This window comes from Sturnus vulgaris, chromosome 5 (assembly GCF_052056855.1).
Source record: "Sturnus vulgaris isolate bStuVul1 chromosome 5, bStuVul1.hap1, whole genome shotgun sequence".
Taxonomy (NCBI): Eukaryota; Metazoa; Chordata; class Aves; order Passeriformes; family Sturnidae; genus Sturnus; species Sturnus vulgaris.
The window spans coordinates 16,325,741-16,348,488 of NC_142247.1; the positions used below are offsets into that span (position 1 = coordinate 16,325,741).

Sequence of the window (22,748 nt, forward strand, 5' to 3'; positions counted from 1 at the left end):
TAATTTCTGCACTGCATACAGTGTTGCAGTAAGAAATTGTCTGTCTGCAGGATGTGTCCAAGTCCTTCTTCTGTTTATACAACTAAAGTACTGTCCTTTCTGGTTTCACGTTAGCTGACTGCAACTTGTTCCTTGATGAAAGTCTGATGTTGTCTGATTTTTTATGACCCTTGTAGGGAAAATTAATCAATTCCCTTTACCAGTGTTTCTCAGGTTTCTCACTGTTGTTTGTATTAAACTCCTTGTTCTCAGTTTGAACTCGGGAATTAAGGTCACACTGGGCATATGCAGATGACCAGTGAATACCTCAAGCTGTGTTAAGGGGATCTCAAGTTATTTCACTTTGTTCTTTTTTATCCATTTTTCATTTCTATTTGTCTTGCTACAAAGTTAGTGAAATCTTCCCTTCCTACCTGCCATCTTCCATGCTCACGAGGTACAAGGAATCCCTTGACACCCTGTCTCAGTGTATGAAGTGTAATAATTGTGAAAGAGGGAATACCATCTTCTTCTGTTGTGTTATGCCTCTAGGCACAGCCTACAATCACTTTACTGGCATGTATTAAATCTAATGAAATCTCTCTGTTCTTCAGTCTTGTGAGAATGATATTCACAACATGAATATATTGTCAGCTCCTTATCCATTAAACAGAAGTAACACTCTTGTAGAATTGCACTTAATAAAAATGTGTGATTTCCTGTAGTACTCACATGAGTTTCCCCTGGAACCTGAATTACTCCTTACTGAATGAGATACTATACTATATAATAACCTGGGAAAATCTCTATGATGCCTTTAAATTATCTTTCCCAACACAATCTTTCTAGAAAGTATGGCTTACAAAATTGCATCCTGCTGAGTTCTGCTTCTTGTATAATCTTTTTCTGTAGTAGGAAGCTCTGAAGCTGTTCTGCTGTTCAACAGCTTTCACTCATTTTCCACTGACCACCTTACATGTATTTGTGCTCTCAGCCTAGGATTAAATCTTCCAGGTATCACTGCAACAAGGCTTGTGATTTTATAGATTAGTTGAATACATTTTCAGGTTTTCTGTAAACAATTTATGTTTGAACCTTCACTATCTTAACATTGAAAATTCAGTGGAAACAAAGACTTTCTTCTGGCTTACGTGGTGGTCTGACCTCAGCCAGCATCTAAGCCCTATGCAGCCACTTGCTCACTCCCCACACTGGGATGGAGGAGAGAATTGGAGAAGTGAGAAAACTCATTGCTTGAGACAAAACCAGCTTAAAAGGGAAAGCAAAAGCTGTGTGCACCAGCAAAGCAAAACAAAGATGTAGCCAACACTTTCCATGGGCAGGGAGGTTTTCAGCAATCCTCAGGAAAGCCAGGCTGCATCATGCTTAACACTTACTTGGGAAGACAAGAGGGGCTGTGATGTCCTCTCTTCCTCCTTCTTCCCCCAGCTTTATATACTGAGCATGAAGTCACATGGTGTGGAGCATTCCTTGGGTCATTTGGGGTCTCTTGTCCTGCCTGTGCCTCCTCCCAGCTTCTTGTGCATCCCAATCCTCCGTGCTGGTAGGGTGGGGTGAGAGGCAGGCAAGGCCTTGGTGCTGCTCAGCAATAGCTAAAACATCCCTTTGTTATCAAAACTGTTTCCAGCAACTGTCAAAAAAGTAGCCCCATACCAGCTACTATAAAGTAGCAGCCCAAACCTTGCTAATATTGCTAACAGAAACTGTACTTGTCTTGGCAAGAAAAGTGAGAGATCTCTACTGTCTGCCTTCTATACTGATTTAATATCCAAATATCACAGAATCCTTTACTTAGTTCATTATCAACTTTCTGTACCTTTTAATTTATAATAAGCATTAAGGTCATTGGCCAGAAACATCTGCAGCCATCCATCTAAATGCTTCTTTTACTCACCACTATTTGTATGTGTCTCTGGAGATCAGCCAGGTACTCAACTGAAGTAAAAATACAAATCTTTAAATCTTAGTTTTTGTTCTGTAAGATTTACTTGCTTTGAAAAGGTCAGACTTTCTCATTACTTTGCTTTTGTGGGGTTTTTAGTGTGTCTGAAATCCAAGCACATGAGTTCATGCACGTGACTCATAGCAGTATATTCCCTGGATAAGAAATGCTAATGTCAGTATCCTAACCTGTTCAGGGAATCACCAGTGTTTGCAAGGGCCACACTGGGAAACTGTTCCCTTCTCAGACTCAGTACTGCTCAGCTGAGCATATGTGTCTGTGTATGAGACTTCAGCATTTCCATCTGGAGAGAGCTGAGAATGGGAAACTAATGCCAAGGAGTCCTTGCTCCCTGTTTCCCATCTTCAGCCTCTCTGGAAGTACCAGGTTGTTATCTTTAACTGAAGAAACAGAGTTGGCATTTTGGGTATTAAGTTCTGGTGGTTAAAATAAGGAGATAGGTGTCTTAACCAGTCAGTTTTACTCTTGGATTTTCTTTTTTATGTTTTTTATTCTCTTAAACTATTTTTATGCCACTTTATCTCTGTTTTAAATAACTTTAATCATATCCCTCAGTGATATGAGGTCTTAGATTGTTATGTTCTCACAATACTTCACAAAGATTAGTAAGTATTACCAATGAACAAGAAATGGATTCCCATCCCACAGAATTTTTCAATATATCAAAACATTTCCCTACATTGAATCAGGACAAAAATTGGGGAAAAATTGGTTTAGAACATTCATTTCAATTCTGTAATTTAACTACCTTACATTTCAGTTTCAGTAATTTTAACTTCTCCCTGCAATTTTTTGAATCAGCAAACTGAAAGTTCTTATTTTAAACAGTAGTTATAAAATGCTGCAGCGGTGCCTTTTTTAAATACTGTATTTGAAAATCTGTGCTGAAGCCTTCTTTTTCTTATGAGCACCTTGGTTTTGAAAATTTGACTTTTTCACTTAGAAATGAAAAAGTTTTATAGGGAAACTCACGTTGAATTATGGAAGGTCTCTTTGTCAACACTGAGTGCATGAGGGGTCCATTTAGTTGCTTGCACGTGTGACTGGTGCCATTCAAGGTGCCATCAGGTACCTTCCTTTGCCTTGTGCTGCCACTACACAGGCGAGAGCATCCCTATGGTCTTACAGACCATGGCAGATGTCTCAAATACCCTACCACAGCTCATTTGCCATCACCTTGAACAACTGAATTTATCCCAGGGAAACTAAGTCATGGAACAGTGATGGTTGGGATTTCACCAGTGCCAGCTGATGGGTACATGATTTCTGTTCTTCCAGCCTGAGTTAACTCACAGTTCATATCTCAGCCTACTGAGGTATTTGAAAGTAGACACAGCTTTTGGTGTTAAGCTTTCCTGAAAGTAATTCTGTAGAAGCTTTGCAGTGGGAGAGATTAGGAAAAAAAGCAGATGGCAAATCATTTGCCTCAATTGACTTGATTGATTTTGTGTGATGCCTCTGAATATACAGCCTGTATATCCTCCTCTGATATCATGTTCTACCTACAGTGAAACTTGTTTTCCTGTGCTCTGATCACATTAGAGCAGAAGGCTTTATCTCCTAAAGTCTCTTCCCACCTAAATCATTCTGTGATTCAAGTTTATCATTGCCACTACACTTTAAATTAATTATTATAGCCTGCTAAGAGGCAAATCACTTAATTTGCTTTTGTGCAAAGCCTTTTAATTTTGCCCCTCATTCTTCTGTTGTTAGATGTACTAAAAAAAAGTAATTTTTTTCCCTTAAATCTGTACATTGTTCTGTTCTTCTGTCTTGCCATAGTTCTCCTCCTTTGATTTCCTGGCTAAGTATATAATCAAAGACTATTAATAGATGTCTTCTATATCTAGATGTATGTAGCTTTGTGTAGTTTAACTGGGTTTTATGTGGTTTTTGAGGTCTAGCGTCCTCCTTAAATATTCATAAAGAAATTAATCTGTACCATGATAAGAGAGAAGAACTGTTTAGAAATATAAGCAAAAAGTGAAAAATTGGATGGTTGAATTTCTTAGTGGAAGGTCATAGTCCATGAGATTCCTGAGAAACCTGCACTGAATTTTTTCCTATTCAGCCATATGATAGAGAGTGTGGAAGAGTTAGGTGTCAAGAGTTTTCTGAGTGTAAATAGGAGTTTGTGAGTGTAATAAAAAGATGACAGAAGTATTCCTTAGTACCAGTTGACATAGTAATAAAAAGCCAGATGGAGCTTAATGTTGATAATGAGCTGATACATGTGAGGAAAGCAGTTCTGACTCAGATACTCAGTGGTGGGCTTTAACGAAATTATTTTCTCTCAGGAAAGAGATCTTGGACCTGTGGTAGGTGATGTTCTGTAAACATCAGCTCACTGTCCAGACACAGTCAAGCAAGTAAATAGGACAGTAGGGATTAGTAGAAAAGGACCATTTAAAAAAGTATAAAGAGTGTAGAAGAGAAAAGAATTATGCCACTTTTAATCCCTGGTAGATATGCCTTCAAAGCACTGAAGCACAGCTTGGTTTTCTAACCTGAAATGGTACATAGAAAAAAATAGAGAGATGGACAATAAGAAGGATTAAGTACAGTTTCTGTGTAAAGAAAAACAGAATAGATTAGAAATCTTTAACCCAGAGGTCTATAAAAGCAGGATTAAAGAGGAATGTTGTTCACTTTCTCTGCCATTCAAATGTAGGTAAGCTGAATTCTACAGTGGTACTTCAGTTACAGATGTTCTGTCACTTTATGTGGAGCAGTCACATTGCTTGTATACTCCTTATAATGCAGGATAATAAGCCTCTGAGTATTGAAATATTGAGCAGATACCTTCATTGTTCTGTGAGTAATAGCTAGGAATAGCTCAACTTCTCTGTTTAGTTTTGAATCCAGGGGAGAGGAGAGAAATGCTGCTGGAAGAATATGGTATTCACTGCTGGCAGTGTGTGGAAGCTTGGTACCTTATGGTTGCTGGGAAGATGAATCTTGAAAATGTATGGATTTACATCCCAGCAAAAACATTTTCCATTTCATTAATGTGAAAAAGTAGTTGAAAAGGTGTGCAAAATCTGAAATACCAGGAACCTTACCTTTTCGGTTTTAATTACCTGAGATCTTTACTTTGTAAGCAGAGAAAATAAACTACTGCCATTTTTCTGGCTTTGCATAGCTCTTTGCAAATAAGCCACTGAAAACCCAATATTATTACAATATTACTATTCATCAGAGGCAAAAGTGTAAGGCATCATGTTTGTTTAATGTTTTATGGTCTCAGGATTTGCCCACAAAGGAATCGCAGTTCTTTTTTGCTGAAAATCAAGTCATAACCAAGTATAACCAATCATCACAAGTATGATCATTTTCCAAGTGAGATAAAGTATACTAATACTGCCTATCTAATCATTATGCAATATTCAAGACAAAAATAAAAGAATTCTATATAATCCACACAGAGCATAATTAGTTTACTTCTAGTATTGCATTAGCTAGCTTCTAGTATTGACTGACGTAAGATTCTGACACTTTGTGAAACAAGTCCCGATTAATCTTTACGCTGAATGAACACACTTCAGTACTATGCATCGATGTGTTACTACCAAAAATCCACCAATGCATTCCCTTTAATTGTGCATTATCCTGTCAACTTAAGTTTAACTAATTCACATGAGCAGTTTCTCACTTGTAAATCAGCAATAAAAGGTTTATTTATACTACCTTTCAACAAGATTCCACTTTCTTTACATTTCTTGAAGATTCAACAATGTTATGTTCACCACAGTTCATGTTAACGTGTCTGTTCTAGTTTTAGGTGTCTTTCCTTCTCAGCTTCAGAAATGTTTTTTTTTTTTTTTTTAAATTCCTGAAATAGCCCTTAGTTTTTCCACAAGAGGTTTGCCTTTAGCTCCTTGTCGAAGTGATCAGGTTTGATTGTGGAGGGACATAATGTGGGACACCTCTGCAGCTGAGCAGCATGTCAGGCAGACTGAACACACACTTCATTAGCACCATTTCACCCAGGGGCTGAGTGTGCTATCTGTTCAGGCGTCTGAGTCCTGCAGACATAATCTTGACAGTAAGAGGACTACATGGGTTGTTTCAAGTCTTGCTACTCTGGTCATTGGGCCCTCAAGGCTAGATTCTTATTGTCACTGGAACTGGTTTGTCACAGCAGGCAGCAGATGGCCAGGTGGAACAGGATGCTTTTTTCCCTAGTTAGATACATACTGAGAGCACACTGGTGGTGCTCTCAACATATAAGGAATAAATAAAAGGTCTGCACTACTCTCAGACAAAGCAGGAGGAAAGCAGGAGAGTGGTCCCTCCTTTTCCTCTTTGTTCTGTAAAGTAGAAGACTCCTGACAGAAAAGTGCAAGAACATTTTACTTCTTTCTAGTGACACCTGGAGAACACAGTCCATACAGATCATTCACAGACAGTGAATGGAAGACACCTTTTTGGAAGTTGAGCCAGATGCATCTCCTTCAGATGCACAGGAGTTAGCTACAGCTTCTTGTTCTGCAGAAGCAGAAGTTTCTCTGAGAATGAAGAAGAATGGAAGGAGAAAACAGATAAACAGAGAAAACACCAATGAAGTAGGAAAAATGTGATTTTTCTAGTGCTTATGTGGAGCTTATCTTCAGTGCAGCAATAGAGCTAATTATTTTCCCAGTGTGTCACGGTACCAACATTCAGAGAACCTAAAATCACATAGAAACCTTTTTCTTCTTTCATATGGCATTAAATGCCATGTTTAATTGCTAGTGTCACTCATAGCTCTTTCAGCTGTATGGTTGTCCAAGTATCTCTCCATCTGTGCTGAATCACTGCTGTATGGACAAGTGTTTCCCTGCACACGATTCTGTTCTAAGCAGTGCATGTTCCTGTGTGTGCTAGGGGTTCTTTGCAAATGGACGAGGAGCTGTGAGCCAAGTGTGGTGGCAGGGCAGGGCTCTGTCCCTCCCCCAGCCTCCAACTCATGCCAGCAAGGTAACCCTTGGAAGCCATCCCATGTTAACTGTGGTTGTGGAACATCTGGGTGGTGTTTGTAATTCAGTGGAGCGGGCTGATCCATTACACTATTCATAGTGTATAAATGACATTATAGGATATAGCCAATGAACGGATTATATAGATTCCATGTTTGTACACCTATTCTACATTATAAAGGGTAAGTGGAAAGGAGAAAACCTAGGTTTTTTCTTCAATACCACGGGCTAGTTTTGTAATGATGTGTACTAGCAGGAGAGAACTGGCCCGCACTCATCTTTGCACCATTTTAATGCAATCAGTCTAAAATGATAGCCTGACTTGGTATCAAAGTGGTACTATACAGTGATATCTGAATTGGAGCCAGTCTCTTGTCATGCTGCCTTGCTTAACTGCACACATAATCCCATTGACCACCTACCTAAGGACCACCTGTACCATTACTGAGTGCTTTCCTTTACTGATTTCCAAAATGAAATGGCAGGCCTGTGAGGGAAGTGTCTGCTTTTTCACTGGCTGGTGAAATGCTACTTTGAGAGTTAAGAAGTAGAGGTGATGATGAAGGCATGAAGGAAATAATCCTTTCCATCTGTTCCTAAAAATATTAACTTTGTACAGTCAATTTCTGTTGATTGAGATAAAGATGTTTTTTATAACACTTATTTCAAATGAGAAACAATTTGTAATTCCCTATAGGGAAGATGGGATCTGATTATACCAGCATATCACCAAACCCACAGGTAGTGTGGTTTGTCCAGTTTGCATATGCACAGGTGGTCATAAATGGTGCCAAGAAGTGGAGATCTTTCCCATTCATTTTGTTTTTATAAACCAGCAGCAGTAAAAGCCCATTGTAGCTTTTTAAGAAGTTGCTAGAAGAGTATGGAATTTTTAAACTTTGAAGTCCCTATAAATCGAAGAATGTCTTATGTGGAGGTTTTTTCTAAGTAAATGTAAAAAAGTGTTCTTTTTATGAGAAATCATTATTTCCTCTTTTGTGAAGCATTTTCTTAAACTAAGGAAAGCTTTGTTAAAAAGTCCTCATATGATGATAGTGTGTAAAAAAATGTAAAATATAATTTAGGTTGGGTTTTTTAAATAAATTATTTTTCTTTGTTTTATTGCTAATGCAAATGCATTTCAAAATCAAAGTAACTTGTTAGAATCCACAGATCTTTACACTGCTACTAAGAATGTGTTTTGATTTCTTTGACATGATCCCTGATTGCTGTGAGAAGAATCAGTTCAGTATTTTTGTTCTTAGATTCCCCCTCCTTTGTCTTGCAGCTACTTGTGGCAGATTCCATTAACAATTGCAGTAGGAAATACGAGCCACATCTCATCAGAGGCAATTATATGGGTGTCTAACAAATCAGGTAAAAATAAACTTTCCTCCCAGTGGAATCTCATAAAGCATACTTGTGTTTTCCTCAAATGTATCTTTGGAATTGATCCTAGGTAATTGTTTAGTTGCTCTGCACCCAATTTTAACTACTTAAAATGAATTGCAAAAAAAGCAGAGCTGGGAAGGGAGGGAGGAGGAATGAAGGATGAGCAACAATCTAGATTTATAATATTGCAGAATTTAGACAGTATAATGTAAAGCTTTTACAAAGAAATGTAAAGTGCTAAGTATTTTATATTTGGCAACACATATAAAATCATTGATGAGTGCAATTCACTTTATTGATTGGTGAAAGTTAAATGTAATATTGTATAATGAAGTAGATATGATGAGTATGATGGAGTACATTTAGAATTCTAGCATTTTTAACTCAATCCATAGTCTGAACCTGGCCTAAGAAATGGTTGTTGTCATTAAAATTGTCCTTCTTAATCTATCAAAAGTATTTGTTCTCTCTATTAGATAGTCATATGCTGGACCTCAAAAGTGTACTGTTCTGCTTACTACTTATTTTCTTCCCCCTCAGTTCCTGCATGATTATAACAGTAATATATTGTCTGAAGGACAGTGAGTGCTAGATACCAGTGGTTTTTTAATCACCTAAGAAAGGAAGCCCACCATAGAAATTTTGTGAAATATTTATGTTTCCTTAGCACTTCATGCTACATTGTCTGACAGGTTTTGACTATAATTGAAGAGAGTGAGGGAAGACGTGTGGAGACTTGAATTATTATATAGAAGGGAAAAGAAGGATGCATGCATCTCTTTGACATGTGGGCTGTAGAGGGAGAACTGACCCTTTCTTGTATAATGAGAAAAGTATAGAGATTTCCCTCTAATAGAAAATTAATGGGAGAGAGGAGAGTCAAACTTTTGTAAGATGTTTTTTTGTCTTTTGTAAGTTACTAAAATATATTAGTCACATAGCTCTTAGCAGCCAGAAGGACTGGAGGTGAATGGTGTATGGTCAGTAGAAATCTGAGTATCCCAGCTTTCTAGTGGTACAAGGTATTGTGTTTCTTTACCCAGATCTTCTGCAGCCTATGAGAAAGTAACATGCTGCTCCCATGATAGAATGATCTAGAAATGTGCCTGCAACCAGAGCAGTTTTCATACCTGGGAAACATATTCTCATCAAAGCACATAGGTTCTGCCTCACTTTTCAGAAGCTTACAGCTTTGGCCATACTTTTTAACATCAACACTTCCAAAATACTTCAAGACCTGTTTACACTTTCAGAGTCTGCCTTAATGACCCTGCTCTACTTTTGTTCTTTAGGGCTTGATTGAACTCTCACTGAAGTTATTAGAAAGATTCTCACAGACTTCAGAGCAAGTTGATCATCCCATCTCATTAGGTTGCACATGCATGCCTCCCTCCCTTCACTCCCGCCTTCAAAGTTCAGTATGTTACTATTATCTACATAGGTGCTTCTTCATTGCCTTTTACTTCCAGAGTGCTGTGGAGGAACAAGTCCATAAAATTGCTACCCACTCTTTTAAGATCTACTGCTTCTATTGGAATGCCTTCAAGAAATCAACAAATTAATGATGGCCAGTGTGAGCAATTATTTTGGGCTGGCTACTATATAGAAATTAAAGAGGAAACTTTCCGAGTCATCAGTCTCCCATGTAGCAAATCAATGACACTGTGATCTATTGTCATTATCCTTGTTCTTCCTCATTACTTTCACTCACTCATTCGCTTGCTGTGCCTCATTGAAAATGAGACTGTAAACTTATGAGTACAGCAAGAATGTCCTCTTGCTTCTCATTGTGGTCTAGCTCAGATGAAGAATTCCTTAACACAGAAATGTCAGTAAGAACATGCCTGAATGTATACTCAATGTATGATTGATTGTATATGCTGCTATGTATTGAGGCTGGTATACATGATTTTGTGATATTCCTGGGAGTTTTTCTGCAGCTGGTATGTTTGTTTCATGGGGATGAGGGAGGAATTCTGAGTCTCCAAAGGACAATTTCCAAGTTTGATTCCTGTGGACTGGAAGAATCTTGAAGACTTTCTGTTGTGCAGAGGACAGTTTAAGTATTGTCCCAGTGAGTAGTCTTGGAAAAATTCTGCAAGCTGGAGGTGAAACAAACTTCTCCAGAGGATATTTAGAAGATTGGAAGTGGTCACATTGTTCTTCAAGTGAGTGTAATTAAATGCAGGTACTCAAATCAACTTTGGAGTAAATGCTGTTCTTGAGGATGATTTCTGTGTGCTTTTTAGCAAAGAGTAAGCAATTCCTTCTTGTTGACTAAACTGTTGTGCTGAAGGAGCTTCTAGTCTGACTGAAAGCGTGGATAGGAGCTAATGAACAGCTCTCTATTGTTCGTTTTTGTCGTGTGTTGACCCTGGCTAGACACCAGGCACGCACCAAAGTCACTCGATCACTCCCCTCTGAAATAGGAGAGAAGAGAGAGAATATAACAAAGTATTTGTAGGTCTCAGATAAAGTCTGAATTAGAGATCCCTCACCAAGTTTTAGCTCAGCAAAACAGACTCGAAATGGGAGCAGGATAATGAGAAGTAAAAACAGACCTTAAAAAGCCTTCCCCTCCTCCCTACCCCTCCTTGTTTCCTCTCCCCCAGCAGCACAGGGAAAAGAGAATGGGGGTTATGATCAGTTCATCACAGGTTGTTTCTCCCATTGCTCAGGGAGAGGAGTCCTTCCCCAGCACCACTGTGGGGTCCCTCCCTCAAAGTCACAGCCTCCTTTCTGGCATCCACCTGCTCTGGTGTGGGTCTCCTCCATGGGCTGCCGGTGGATCTCGGCATCCCTGTGAATCTCCATGGGCTGCAGGGACACAGCAGCATCACCATGGGCTGCACCACAGGCTGCAGAGGAATCCCAACTTCGGTCCCTGGAGTACCTCCTGTCCCTTCTTCTCCACTGACCTTGGTGTCTATAAGGTTGTTCCTCTCACATGTTCTCACCCCGCTCTTCTCTGACCATAACTACATCTGAGTACTAACTTTTTTTTAATAACTTTTAATATAATAACTTTTTTTTTCTCTTCTTCTTAAATATGTTATCACAGAGGCATTAACTACCAATGCCAGCTGGCCCAGCCTTGGCCAGCTGCATGTCCATCTTGGAACCAGCTGCTATTGGCTCTGCTGGACACGGGAAGAGTTTCTGGCAGCTTCTCACAGAAGCCATTTCTCTATCCTCCCCTCTTGGCTACCTGGCCATGCAAACCCAGCATAGCCATTCTTACTGATCACACACCTAATTTCAGCTACCAATAGGGAAAAGGGTTCAAGTTGATGACTATCACTGTGATATCTTGGCATATCACTTAAATCTTCCAATGAAATTAACCTTGTCTGTGGGTTATCTGGGAGAAATGAAACCACAGCAGTTTTGAAATAGCTACGTATAGAAATACATCAAAAAATGTTCCCTTTTTTTTTTTTTTTGGTGTTATTTCAGATAACAATATCCATCAGGAGTAAACCCCGTGCCTTTCCCTAGCTCACCAAGAATGGTTATTTGCTGAAGTAAGAGTCTTTTCCTTTATGTACATCCAGAAAGACAATAGAGACAATTGTTGATTTTTGCATCCTCTCTGCTACCATGTCCATGACCTCATCAAGGTGTTGTAGGATACCAGTTGGTATTTTTCATGAACAAGGGATATGAGGCTGCTCTCCAGCTTTGTGAGAGCATCATGAATTTGGGATGATGAGTTGCTGCTGTCCTCATCTTGTCTGTCTCTGGCTACATGCCAGAGATGGTGAGCATGCAGATCGCTGATTGTTCAGTATGCTGAGCAGGATCAGTTCAGATAACTGCATGTTACCATAATTGCTTGCAACAATACTAGATCTGTCCATTCTTCACAGCACTGAAGTAACACACTGGAAATCACAGCTTTGCAGTGTCTTTTTGAGTTTTAATCCATTGTCCTTTGCAGGAAATCCTGTAGGGAGGACAGTGCCAGGCCTTGGGAACTTGTTTGACGAGGTGCATAATATCCAAGATTTTTCAAATCTAATATAGCTTTTCCCAAATGTTTGATGAAGGTATGTAGGCATAGTTTTTGAAAGCTTTTCGTTTCACAAGTGCTTCTGCCAGTCTCTCATCTCCTTACCCAGTGAACCATAGCATTTATGTAAATGTATTTCTACTCATCAGTTCATACACCAGACATCAGATGGTCCTTTTACTAGGTTCAGTTTGTCTGGCGTGTGAAATGGAGCTGTCTCATTTGCTCTCAGAGTGCTGCACAAATAGGTCACCACCACCTTTTCCCTTTTCACTCCCCATGGCCGTGGATGAGGCTCTTTTGTTTCAAGTGACTATAAAGCAGCCACGAAGGAAACATCTTGTGCCTAACCTTCCTATCCATGCTGAGGTCAGAAACATCATGTTAAGATGGCTGTAGTGCTCTTTGTGCCTCAGTCTTGCAGGTCTGCCTGAATGATAAATCTTGCTGGCACTGTGGAAATCATTGGTATTAAAACTTCTGCTCTCTCATATTCCAGGGCTTGTTTCTGTTTCTCCTAGATAAGCTGCCTCTTTTGTGGTTGCTGTAATGATCTGTGAACATGTATCCACACGATTTTGGGATCAGCCCAAAATCAGTAGTGGGTACAAGGGCAAGAACCAGCTTTGAACCTATTCCATTCCTTTGACTGCTAAGCCAGGCTTGTGGGAATGTGTTAGTGATTGCTGATGAAAGGTGTACTAGGTGGGGAAGCACAGGCTTGCCTGTGCATGCTTCTGCAAATCTAGAACTGACCTTAACCTCGAATGAGGAGGTTTAGCTAGCATCCACTTCCAGTAGGTGAGCAGGGCTTTGGAAAAAGGCATACTTGCTATTCCCTGGGAATCACTGTTCTGATGCTCAGTCTCCAAGCAGGAAACATCTCCATGCAACTCAGCAAGTGCTGCTGAACTGGCTGACACAGCTTTAGTCTGCCTCCCTGCCCTTTCCATCCCCACCTCCTGTTCATTAACTGATTTGTTATGTTTCAGGGAAATACTCCTTTGATAAACCTGCCTACCTCAGTTAAAGTGACTGCTGTTCAGATTGCTCCTAATATCTCCTCAGGATTGCTATGAGATGGGGAAAGAAATTTCAACAGGGCAATTCCCTTCCAACAGCAAGTCCCAATTTACTTTGCCACCTCCTACTAGATAATCTCTACTTTAAGCCACTCAACAGTCAGATATCCTCCAGGAAGTGTTTTGTAGAAGACAGATGCTTCTGAGCTGGGGTTTGCTGGCTGCCTGCTGGGGAGCAGAACATTAGTTGCAGCTTTAGAAAAATACCCTTTCTTTTCTTGTCTGAAACTCAGCTGCTGAACTTTACTTGTGTTGCTTCCAGACTCCACTCTTTTATCTTTCAAAAGGAGGAAGAAAGGAAGCACTGTGAAGAAAGATCAATATATATATAGGTCCTGCTTTGAGCTTCAGCTGGCCATAGTGAGGACCAGGGATACAGGACTTGGAATCCTGTATCCTGTAATTTTGACAGAGTGAGTCAGAATCATTCCCCTTATTCTAACAGCTGAGTGCAGATCCTAGCAGAAGACTGCTGCTTACATGGTGTATCACCTTAGACATTAGCAGTTCCATCATATGGGAATATTAATGGATGGAAGGGTAATCTGAAGAAAGAGTTATGCGAGATGGAACATGATCATATTTCCTGATGTGCTCCATTTATTGTGCTAATCTCCATACCAAAATATTTTCTTTCAGCATGGAGCTATGGCAACATGGCAAGTTTGAAAGAACTTTTTTCTTCTGGTTTGCCTTCTCCCTGTATGAAAAGTTCTTTCAAGAAAATTTGCAGAATTTAGCTAAAGCCAGTACAAATGATTGTGAAAGTCCTCATGGCACACTTTTTTGTCAGAAAAATTTCTCTTGCTGTTGTTATCAAGAAATTGTGCTACTCTTGTGCAGTTATTTTTGCCACAAAATGGAGTCAATTCCCCCAGTAGGGATTCTACCAGCATAAACCAATTTCTTAGTATGCTAGGGGTTGTATAAAGTGAAGAGTTAAAATAACAACTGCTATTTATTACTGTTATTTATTTATAACTGAGAGTGAAGATTTGACATGGTACTAGAGCTGTGTTTGGTCCGTGCTTTTGGCAGTACTCTCTTGCAGAAGGGTGCCCTTCTCCCAGACCTGCCTCACATACTGGTTTTGATGGAATTGAAGCTGCTGGGAGAGCTCAGAACTTCAAGCACATACACCAGTTGGAGGGACTACCTCACACTTTGAGAGCAGACAAACTGGGAATGAGACCCTGATTTTTTTTACTTCAGAAAGTTTAACCATTTCCTCCTAAATGTTTCCTATATGTGTGTGGCAAAACTAGAAGTTTTAGAGCCATGTAATTTTCTGAGGCAACCAGACAAAACACGACCATGGAAAAACACTTCTGATGGAAGATTTAAAAAAGATTAGATTAAAAAAAATCCCTTTGATCTAAAATACAACGGGATATATATTTTAGATTGACTTTTGAGCGGTGAACTAAAACTTTAAAATATGGATTTCATTCAAAAAGGAGTCTGTTGTTGTTTAGAAAGTCATGAATAGTTTAATGTAGGGTGTAACACTGAGTTACTACCTTTTTGCTAACTATAATACTTTTAATAGGAAATTAAAAAATATGTTTGTGGTAAGTGGAAATATTACCCAGGTTTATAGAAATGTTTAGTGCCTGTAATTACCAAAATAAAGAATTTCTTTTATAGGAAAGCATGAGAACTGACAGACACAAATATCAAATTCTGCTAAATTATATAGAACTATATGAAGCACATGTATCAGTCCCTTAAAATAGCACCTCTTTTGTGAGCTGGGATGGTGTGAAAGATTCTGTCCTTTATTTCAGGAGAAGGTCAATACATGAGTGCTCTTACTGAAAAATACTAGCAAGAGGTTGTGGTTGTATTTAAACTGACCAAAACATAATGACACAACAATTGTGCTTTGAAAAGATGCTGTCCTCCTTTATAGTGATATGCATTGGGGGTGTTGCACAGCTGTTACATGTGAAATAGCTTATTCTGACCTTGTCGTACTTGACTGGCAAGCATCATCCAGTACTCTGTGGAAGCATAAGTAATTTCCTCACTTTGGAGGTGAAAATGTAATGCAAATGCCTAAAGAAGAAAAGGTGTAGGTATTTCTTAATTACGTATGATTTTGAAAATTTCCGTTTCATGTATTTATTTACCCAGATATTGTTTAATGTGTGCTGATAGTCTATTTGGTATGCTTTTGGTAGCATTTTAGAGATGCTAAGATTAACAAGTTACAAGTAGCTGCTTTCAGGACTGGTGGCATTTAAAGGTTAGTTTGCAACCAAAGAGCATGGGCAGAAAGCTGTACTGCATTAAGGTGGTATAAGGCTACGAAGGAACAGGATTCGAGTCTTCTCTAAATAGGATGGAGCTGATTTTGACTTGGACCCAATGAAAATAGGATTTAAACAGAGGAGCAAGTCTAAGAGAGTCTGCTTAGGGCTGATCTGTACAGAGCCTTGTGGAAGAAAGGACACACAAGTGTTACAGCCTTGTTCCAAATCAGATTGTGTGGCAAAAGCAGCTTAGGAGCTTTGACAGTATGAACACCTGGGAAGTCCACAGAGTTGTAGGACTCAACTCAGATTTTCTCAGTCCTATTTCTGCAGGATATGTTGGATCCTAAAGAATGCATCTGCTTGGTGCTTTACCACAGATAAAAGAGCAATAACAATTGAATTGAAAAGGCAAGAACTGAATTATTCTGGGCTTAATATTTTTAATTAGTGTATTTTTCAGAGATTTCAATGTTTCAGAACTACCTAGGAGAAAAGAGGACTTTCTATTTTAATCCTGCAGTTTTTTATCTGAATCCATGTGCATAATGCAGGTCCATGAATTTGAACATATAATTATGTGTTTTTAAGATTTGAGTCCCGCTGATCTTTGTACTTATTGCACTTTAAAGTAGTAGTCATTTGTGGGTTTGCTGTTAGTCAGGGGAGAAGCACAACTTTTATCTGTAGCCCTAGTTAACTATAATTTCCTCAGAAATTACTTTTTCTATAAGAAAGACTGAAACAAATAAATTTCTTTAGTAAGACTATGCACTACATAGTATGTGTGAATTGTGAAGACCATACTGCTAACTTTTTCCCATTTGCTACCTCCAGGGAATTCAAGCACACCAAACAATTCCCTGATGGAATTACATTTATAACAAATGTTATGTATTTCTTTTTTATTCTTAAAAGTTAATGAGAAGACTGTTCCTTCAACAGCGTACAAACTAATTTTATTGGTTGAAAAAAGTGTTTCTGAATTTTTATGGTTAGTTTTGTCAAAATAATTTACCAGATTTAAGACAACTTCCAGAGATGTTGAAACCTGGTGCTTTGTGCTGTGACAGAAAAGAAGTGCATGTTGTGAGTTCAGGGCACTTCTGTTGCTGAAATTTTGAAATCCCTATTCCTGCCAGTAGTTGTGGAGTGCCCGACTGCACAAAGATAGTAATAAATTTAGACTTTCAGCCACAAAGTGATTACTTAAAACAAGGAGAAAGCTAAAGAGCAGGTTAGGTGATACAAGGTTAATTGGTATAGCTCTAAAGAGGAGGCTCTCAGTGCTTAGTAGCTAGAAGCTGTACAACTAGAAGTACTTTAATTTAAAATCCAATGTAAAAACTTAATCAAATACATGCAGAAACACTTAAGAATCAATTTTTTTAATCACAGGTTTACTCTTCTCTCTACAGCACATCCATTGAATTTTTTGAGTTACAACTGTAGGAAATCATTTAAGCATGGCCAGAATAAGGGTACCAGACTTGAAGTGGGTACCTCTCATAAAAGTAATATTTGCCAGGAAAGAAAAAGCACACGTGAAGTTCTGTGTGGGTAAAAGGTCCCCATGGGAAGGTCAGTTGGCATCTCTCTACATCAGAACAGATAAAGGAAATAATTAATCAAACACAGTATTTTTGTTAGTCTTTGAATTAATTTTACTGCCTTCACATATATTTAAATAAGAAAATGTTACATATGCATCTTTAGAATATTTAAGTTTAAAACCAAGACCCTTTCCCTTCTTTTTTGTTTCCAGAACACCACAGAATTCCTGCTTTGGAAGAGGCAAGTTGGTTGCTGGGGAACATCAACCAGACTGGCTACTTTAGAGTTAATTATGATATTAGAAATTGGAGGCTGCTCATTAATCAGTTAACAAGGAACCATGAGGTAAGCTCCTTTTCTCGTCCCTAAAATCTGCTTTCATAGATGAACCTTCACTGTTTCATCACCCTAAATGGTTCAATTTTTGTGCTTGCCTCTCACAGGTTATCTCTGTCAGTAATCGAGCAGGCTTGATTGATGATGCATTCAATCTAGCCAGGTATGTTTTCCTGAAGATCATCTATCCTCATACACATTGCTGTAATAACTCATGCAGCCATTAACTCAGCAGTTGAGTGTGTTTCAGAGTCGTGTGTTCTAAACATGCTTTAGTTTCCCCCACCCCTGCTTTTCTTTTTTTTAATTTTTTTTTTTTTGTATAACACATAAACATGCTCTGTAGCACATTCTCTGCTCTTGATCAATAGTTGCCGTAGGGTATTTTCAAATCTGAAGAGATTTGATCAATTTTGCAGCAAGTTCAATTTAACACTTTGCAGATAAATAATCTCTTTCCTTTCTCTAATGAATGAGAGTTTTTTCTTCTGTTTCTCCCAGTTGTCCCAGTTCTCCTTTCTTTTAGTGCTGATCTTTGTGCTGTATTTAATTTGAGATGGAAGGCACCTTCAAGCTTCAGTAATTTTTTTGCCCTAACTTATACTGTTATATCATTTTTTTCAGTATCTTTCTTTTCTTACAATCTGCTAGAACAGACCCTTTTTTTCCTCTGTGGTGCTTTTCAAACATAATGGAAAAGCAATTCCATTGAGCATTTCTGGAATTTATGCAACATTTTGTGGGTTTTTTTATGATGAGAGTTAATAATTAACACATATGGTACTGGCTAGGTAGTGTCTTCTTTACAAATGGAAGCAATGGATTGGTCCCCATTCTGAAATCCAGTATGTTGATAGTGAAAGTGTAAAATGAGAGGAAAATAGTGGTACATTCGTGACTTTTTGATTTTGAGGTACCTGGGAACATAGCATTAGTATAGGGTTTTAATTGCATAATTACAGATTTAATTGAAAAATTGCAAATTATGTGATTTTACTTGCACTGTCAAGTCACATGGAGCGTGAAAAGAAATCCTGATACTACTGTCTTTACATTTAACTACAAATGGTCACTGGAGGTGTTTGGGCTTCAGTCACAGTGTCACAGCTCAGGGATGTTCTAGCATCACTGCAGTAAAACACAGTTGTGTGCCCTACCACTGTGTTCCTGCTGCTGACATAAAGCAGTGATTAGCCCTTACTTAACAGTCCAGAGATGTAGTTGGGAAGGAGGTGTCCTGGGGAGATGTGTATCCATTTGCTTTTGGCACTGCTCTTCATTCTTGCTTTGTGACATCTTCCCATTGGTAATAGTAAAGAGCTAGAAATAGGTCATTATGTCAGACTTCATTAGATCATGATTTGTCTACTCTCTGCCTAGAAGAATATTGCAGATTATTCTGGAATATCTAGACTATTAGAAGAAATACCAAATGTTGAGTAAAGTCGTAATCTGTTTCAATTTTACTTGATTTTGATGCCTCAGAGAAGTAGTGTGCAGTTAACAGTCACTTTCTTTTTCCATGCACTGAATGCAGTCAGAAGTGGCTAGACTTCCCTGAAAGTCTAGATCCTGAAAAAAGCTGTTTCCTAAGACAGTGTTTGTAGATGAGTGTTTTTCTTCTGAGTCAGTATTGAGCCAGTGCTCTAGGATATCTTGTTCATAGAGTATTAAGGTGAGGTCTTGATTTCTTGATTAAAGACCCAATCTGCATTGTCTGGCCACGTTTTGTCTATCTAAAAACCACACAAAAGATTAGATGAGTAATGCATTCCCCACTAATTTTCTGAAGTACTTTTATGGGGATACTTGGGGATACTACATCTAGCATCTTTTTCATAAGTAACTATACTAGAGCCTTGTGAAGTCTTTCAAAAGATTTCACAAGATTATAAAAACCTGACTTTCTTTTGCTAATGATGGTCTGCAGAAGACTGCTGCTGCATTTGGTCTTCATGCACTGTGGAAAAACATAGTGGAGCTATAAATGTGTATGTAGACATATGTTCACACATGGATATCACTTAAGAGGAAATATTCTTCCAGTAGGGATATGTAGCTAGACTCCTGTTTCCAGAGTCCTGACAGTAGTGTTACCTTGAGTGTGTACCTTGCAAGCCAGTCTGATTGGAGGAAGGATCTGTTAGCAAGCAGTAGATTTATGGTCTGTAGTCCAAGAGGAGCAATAAGCTTTGTGGACCTGGCTAAACTTGCCATGTAGGGTCTACTTCTTGCTGATCGTTGTTACGTCATTAATCTATCATCTTCCTATTTAAGGAAACAAAAAGAAAGACTTATAGTGATTCTGACTGGCTGGCTGACAATATGGTAACTTTTTAGGAAAAGCTTGGTATTTTTTGTTTTGATTCCCCTTCTCCCAGACAAAAAAAAAAGACCAGGAATAGGCCTAATACTTGCTATGTTCCTTTATGATGAATAGGACTAGGGAGGCATTAGGAGACTCTTAGCAGTGTTTTGAGGGCTGGCCTTGATGTCAAGGCATCAGAACTTCTTGGAATAAGAAAGCAGTTGGAAAAGCTCTTGCTGGGACAGGCAATGGGAATTGAATCCTGATGCTGCAGTGTGGTGCCACTTCTCCTGCTGTGTCTGCTGCTTTGATGTGACACAGCAGTGTTCCTAAAACAAGCTCTGAGGGCTATCAGAATAACACGACTCTTTCAATTTTCTGGAAAAAGTCACTGTTCAAAAGGCGACTGTCAGCCTAAAAGCAGCTTCATTCCCTCCCTGGGCTGCAAGGCACAGTACAGAAAGTTGCCCCACTTTGTTTTGGAGCAGTACCATAGCTGGGTGTCATCTGCCTCACGGGTGCTGTGCTGGTTCAGCCTTGTGTCCGATGCGTGGCGAGCACTGCTCCCTGCCCGTTTGGCATGGGCAGAGTAAACGAGAGTACACTCGTCTCTGTGACATGAGACAAGGTGAGGGACCTTACTGGCCAGATGCAGAACTAGTAATTGGTGTTTCAGATCTGATGCTGGGAAGACTGGCTGTTTTTAACCATAATTCAATCCTCAGTTTTGGTCCCTAGTTTCAATGATGTGTTATCTTCCTGTCTACAACTATAACCATGCATTTTTTGACAGAGGGAAGAGAATACATACTTTATTTCTAGTCCCTAGCTATTATTTTTAGTGCTAAAATTATGCAAAAATTAAAACATAATTTCTTAATTCATGATGGTCCTTTCAAAAATTACTTCTATGTAGACAGTTATTTTTACTGTACTGTGGAGACTGTATTTCTTCAAAACACCCTGTCCTTAGAAACTTCTGAAGTACTTCCTAGTGTGCTCTTGAACTTAATACAGATAATACCAAAAGGTTTTGACTCAATTTTTCCACTATTATAATATTGTCTGTCCTAATATGATTATTTCTATGTCATTATACTGCTAACTAATTTTGTTTGTGGAACAGGTGCAGCTCATCTCTTTAGTAAAATTCAATAATATTTAGATTTGGAGAAAAACGAAAGAAAGTGCTCATAGAAATTGTTTTGGAATGGCACACTTTATTTTTTTTAAGGTGTGTTTGATTTCATTCCTCTGAAATGTTTATTATCCTTTTACTGTCCAGCGTAGTGATTTCTTGAAAATAAACAACATAAATGAACTGATACTACCAAGGAGTACTTTAAGCTCTGTAGCTTTTAATTGCATTTTTTGGTCCATTTTATATGGAAATACGTTCCTTCATCTTCCTTCTTGCTGTATATTGGTGTATATAACATTCATCAAGGAGAGTTGAGTGGAATAATAGGAACAAAAGAAAGTTAAAACTTTTTTGTTTTTCAGATTTTTAAGTGTAATTCTTGGCTGCAGTATACCCTTAAGATCTGAAAAGCTGTAGCCTTGGCAGGACATAGTTTATGGCAATTAATCTCCCATGTTCTTGAGCAAGAATAGCACCTTGACACTCCCAATTCCCTTCTTAAAGATTCTTTATCTTCTGGTTTGTATGACATTTCAGTAGAATTAAAAAATATGGAGATACTAGTAAATGATATTAATAAACAATGACTGAGAAAGCCCAGAACCCACGAGAAGACAAACAGAACTGTGGTTCTCATCTAAGCTTAAGCAGAGCAGAGGGCAGATCAGGCAGCTCCAATAAGCAGTGTCACAATAAATAACAAAGGTTTCATTCTTTCATAACAGTGTGAGTGACATTGTCAACTTCTCACCTCTTTCTCTTTCCTTAGGATAAGGGGTCAGTTAGTGAGTATGTGAGGTGGGATGCCTCCCAATTTACTTTAGGCATCCCAAAGGTAGACCTGTCAATCTGACATTCTCACCTTGTTGTGCACTGAGAGTTAATGGAGAGAAACATGCACCTGGCCCCTCAAAACCACTTAACCACATAAGATAAATTATCCACTTAATGCCAGGAGTGTTGTATCACCCCTGGTTCTTCCTTGATTGGCTCTTCATAAAAGATTTCCCTCATTAAACTGGTGGACTTAATCTAGTATTATGTGAAAGAAATAGGTCTGGTTTATGTTTAATGTTAATCAGTGTTGAATCAGATGTGACTGTGAATATCGTTTTTACTTTTTTATCTAAAATACCTATTGTTGCTTCCAGTTCTGTAAGCACTGAATGAGAAAACATGAAGCAGTGTCATTGTTAATTGTTCTTAGGCTCCAAGGATGGACGACTGTGTTGGAGTGCTGTCCATTTCCTTGCACAGATTGAGCTGTAGTCTCTTCAAATGAAGCCTGCCTCTGTAGGCTTCACAAATATGGAGAGCTGTATCAGAAATGAGCAACAAGAAAAAAACGTACCTTCAAAATTATCCGTCAACTAAGTGATTTCCATGCTGTAGATGGCCTTCATAAGTGTTCCTCTCTATCAGAATTTCCTGCACCAGATCAAAACCAGGATCCTGCAATATCCTGATGCAAATAGATATACGATGAGTTATGATGATTGTTTTTATACTGTTGAACAATTCTTTGTGGCTTGTTTCTTTCCAAGCTGTGAGTTCTGCTGACTCAAGTCTGAGGGCAAGGGAAAAGGCAGTACCAAGCTACTTTTCAATATACAAATCCAATTTATCTCCCTTGACACAAATTTATCTTTAACAGCTGATGCATTTGACTCCAAGATTGATTCCAGAAGTAAAATACTACAGTAAACCAATGCTGACTCAAGATCACTTTCTCACCAACTTGTAGTGA

The 22,748-nt window shown here is 38.6% G+C and overlaps 1 protein-coding gene across 1 annotated transcript in view; it reads left to right on the forward strand.

Annotated features, from left to right (window-relative positions):
• Positions 1–22,748, forward strand: part of TRHDE (thyrotropin releasing hormone degrading enzyme) — a 202,099-nt gene that overhangs the window by 138,835 nt on the left and 40,516 nt on the right. Inside the window, exons 10-12 of the mRNA XM_014879363.2 lie at positions 8,210–8,298; positions 17,428–17,561; positions 17,660–17,715. Coding sequence (XP_014734849.2) covers positions 8,210–8,298; positions 17,428–17,561; positions 17,660–17,715 — 279 coding nt within the window. The remainder of the gene's footprint in view (positions 1–8,209; positions 8,299–17,427; positions 17,562–17,659; positions 17,716–22,748) is intronic.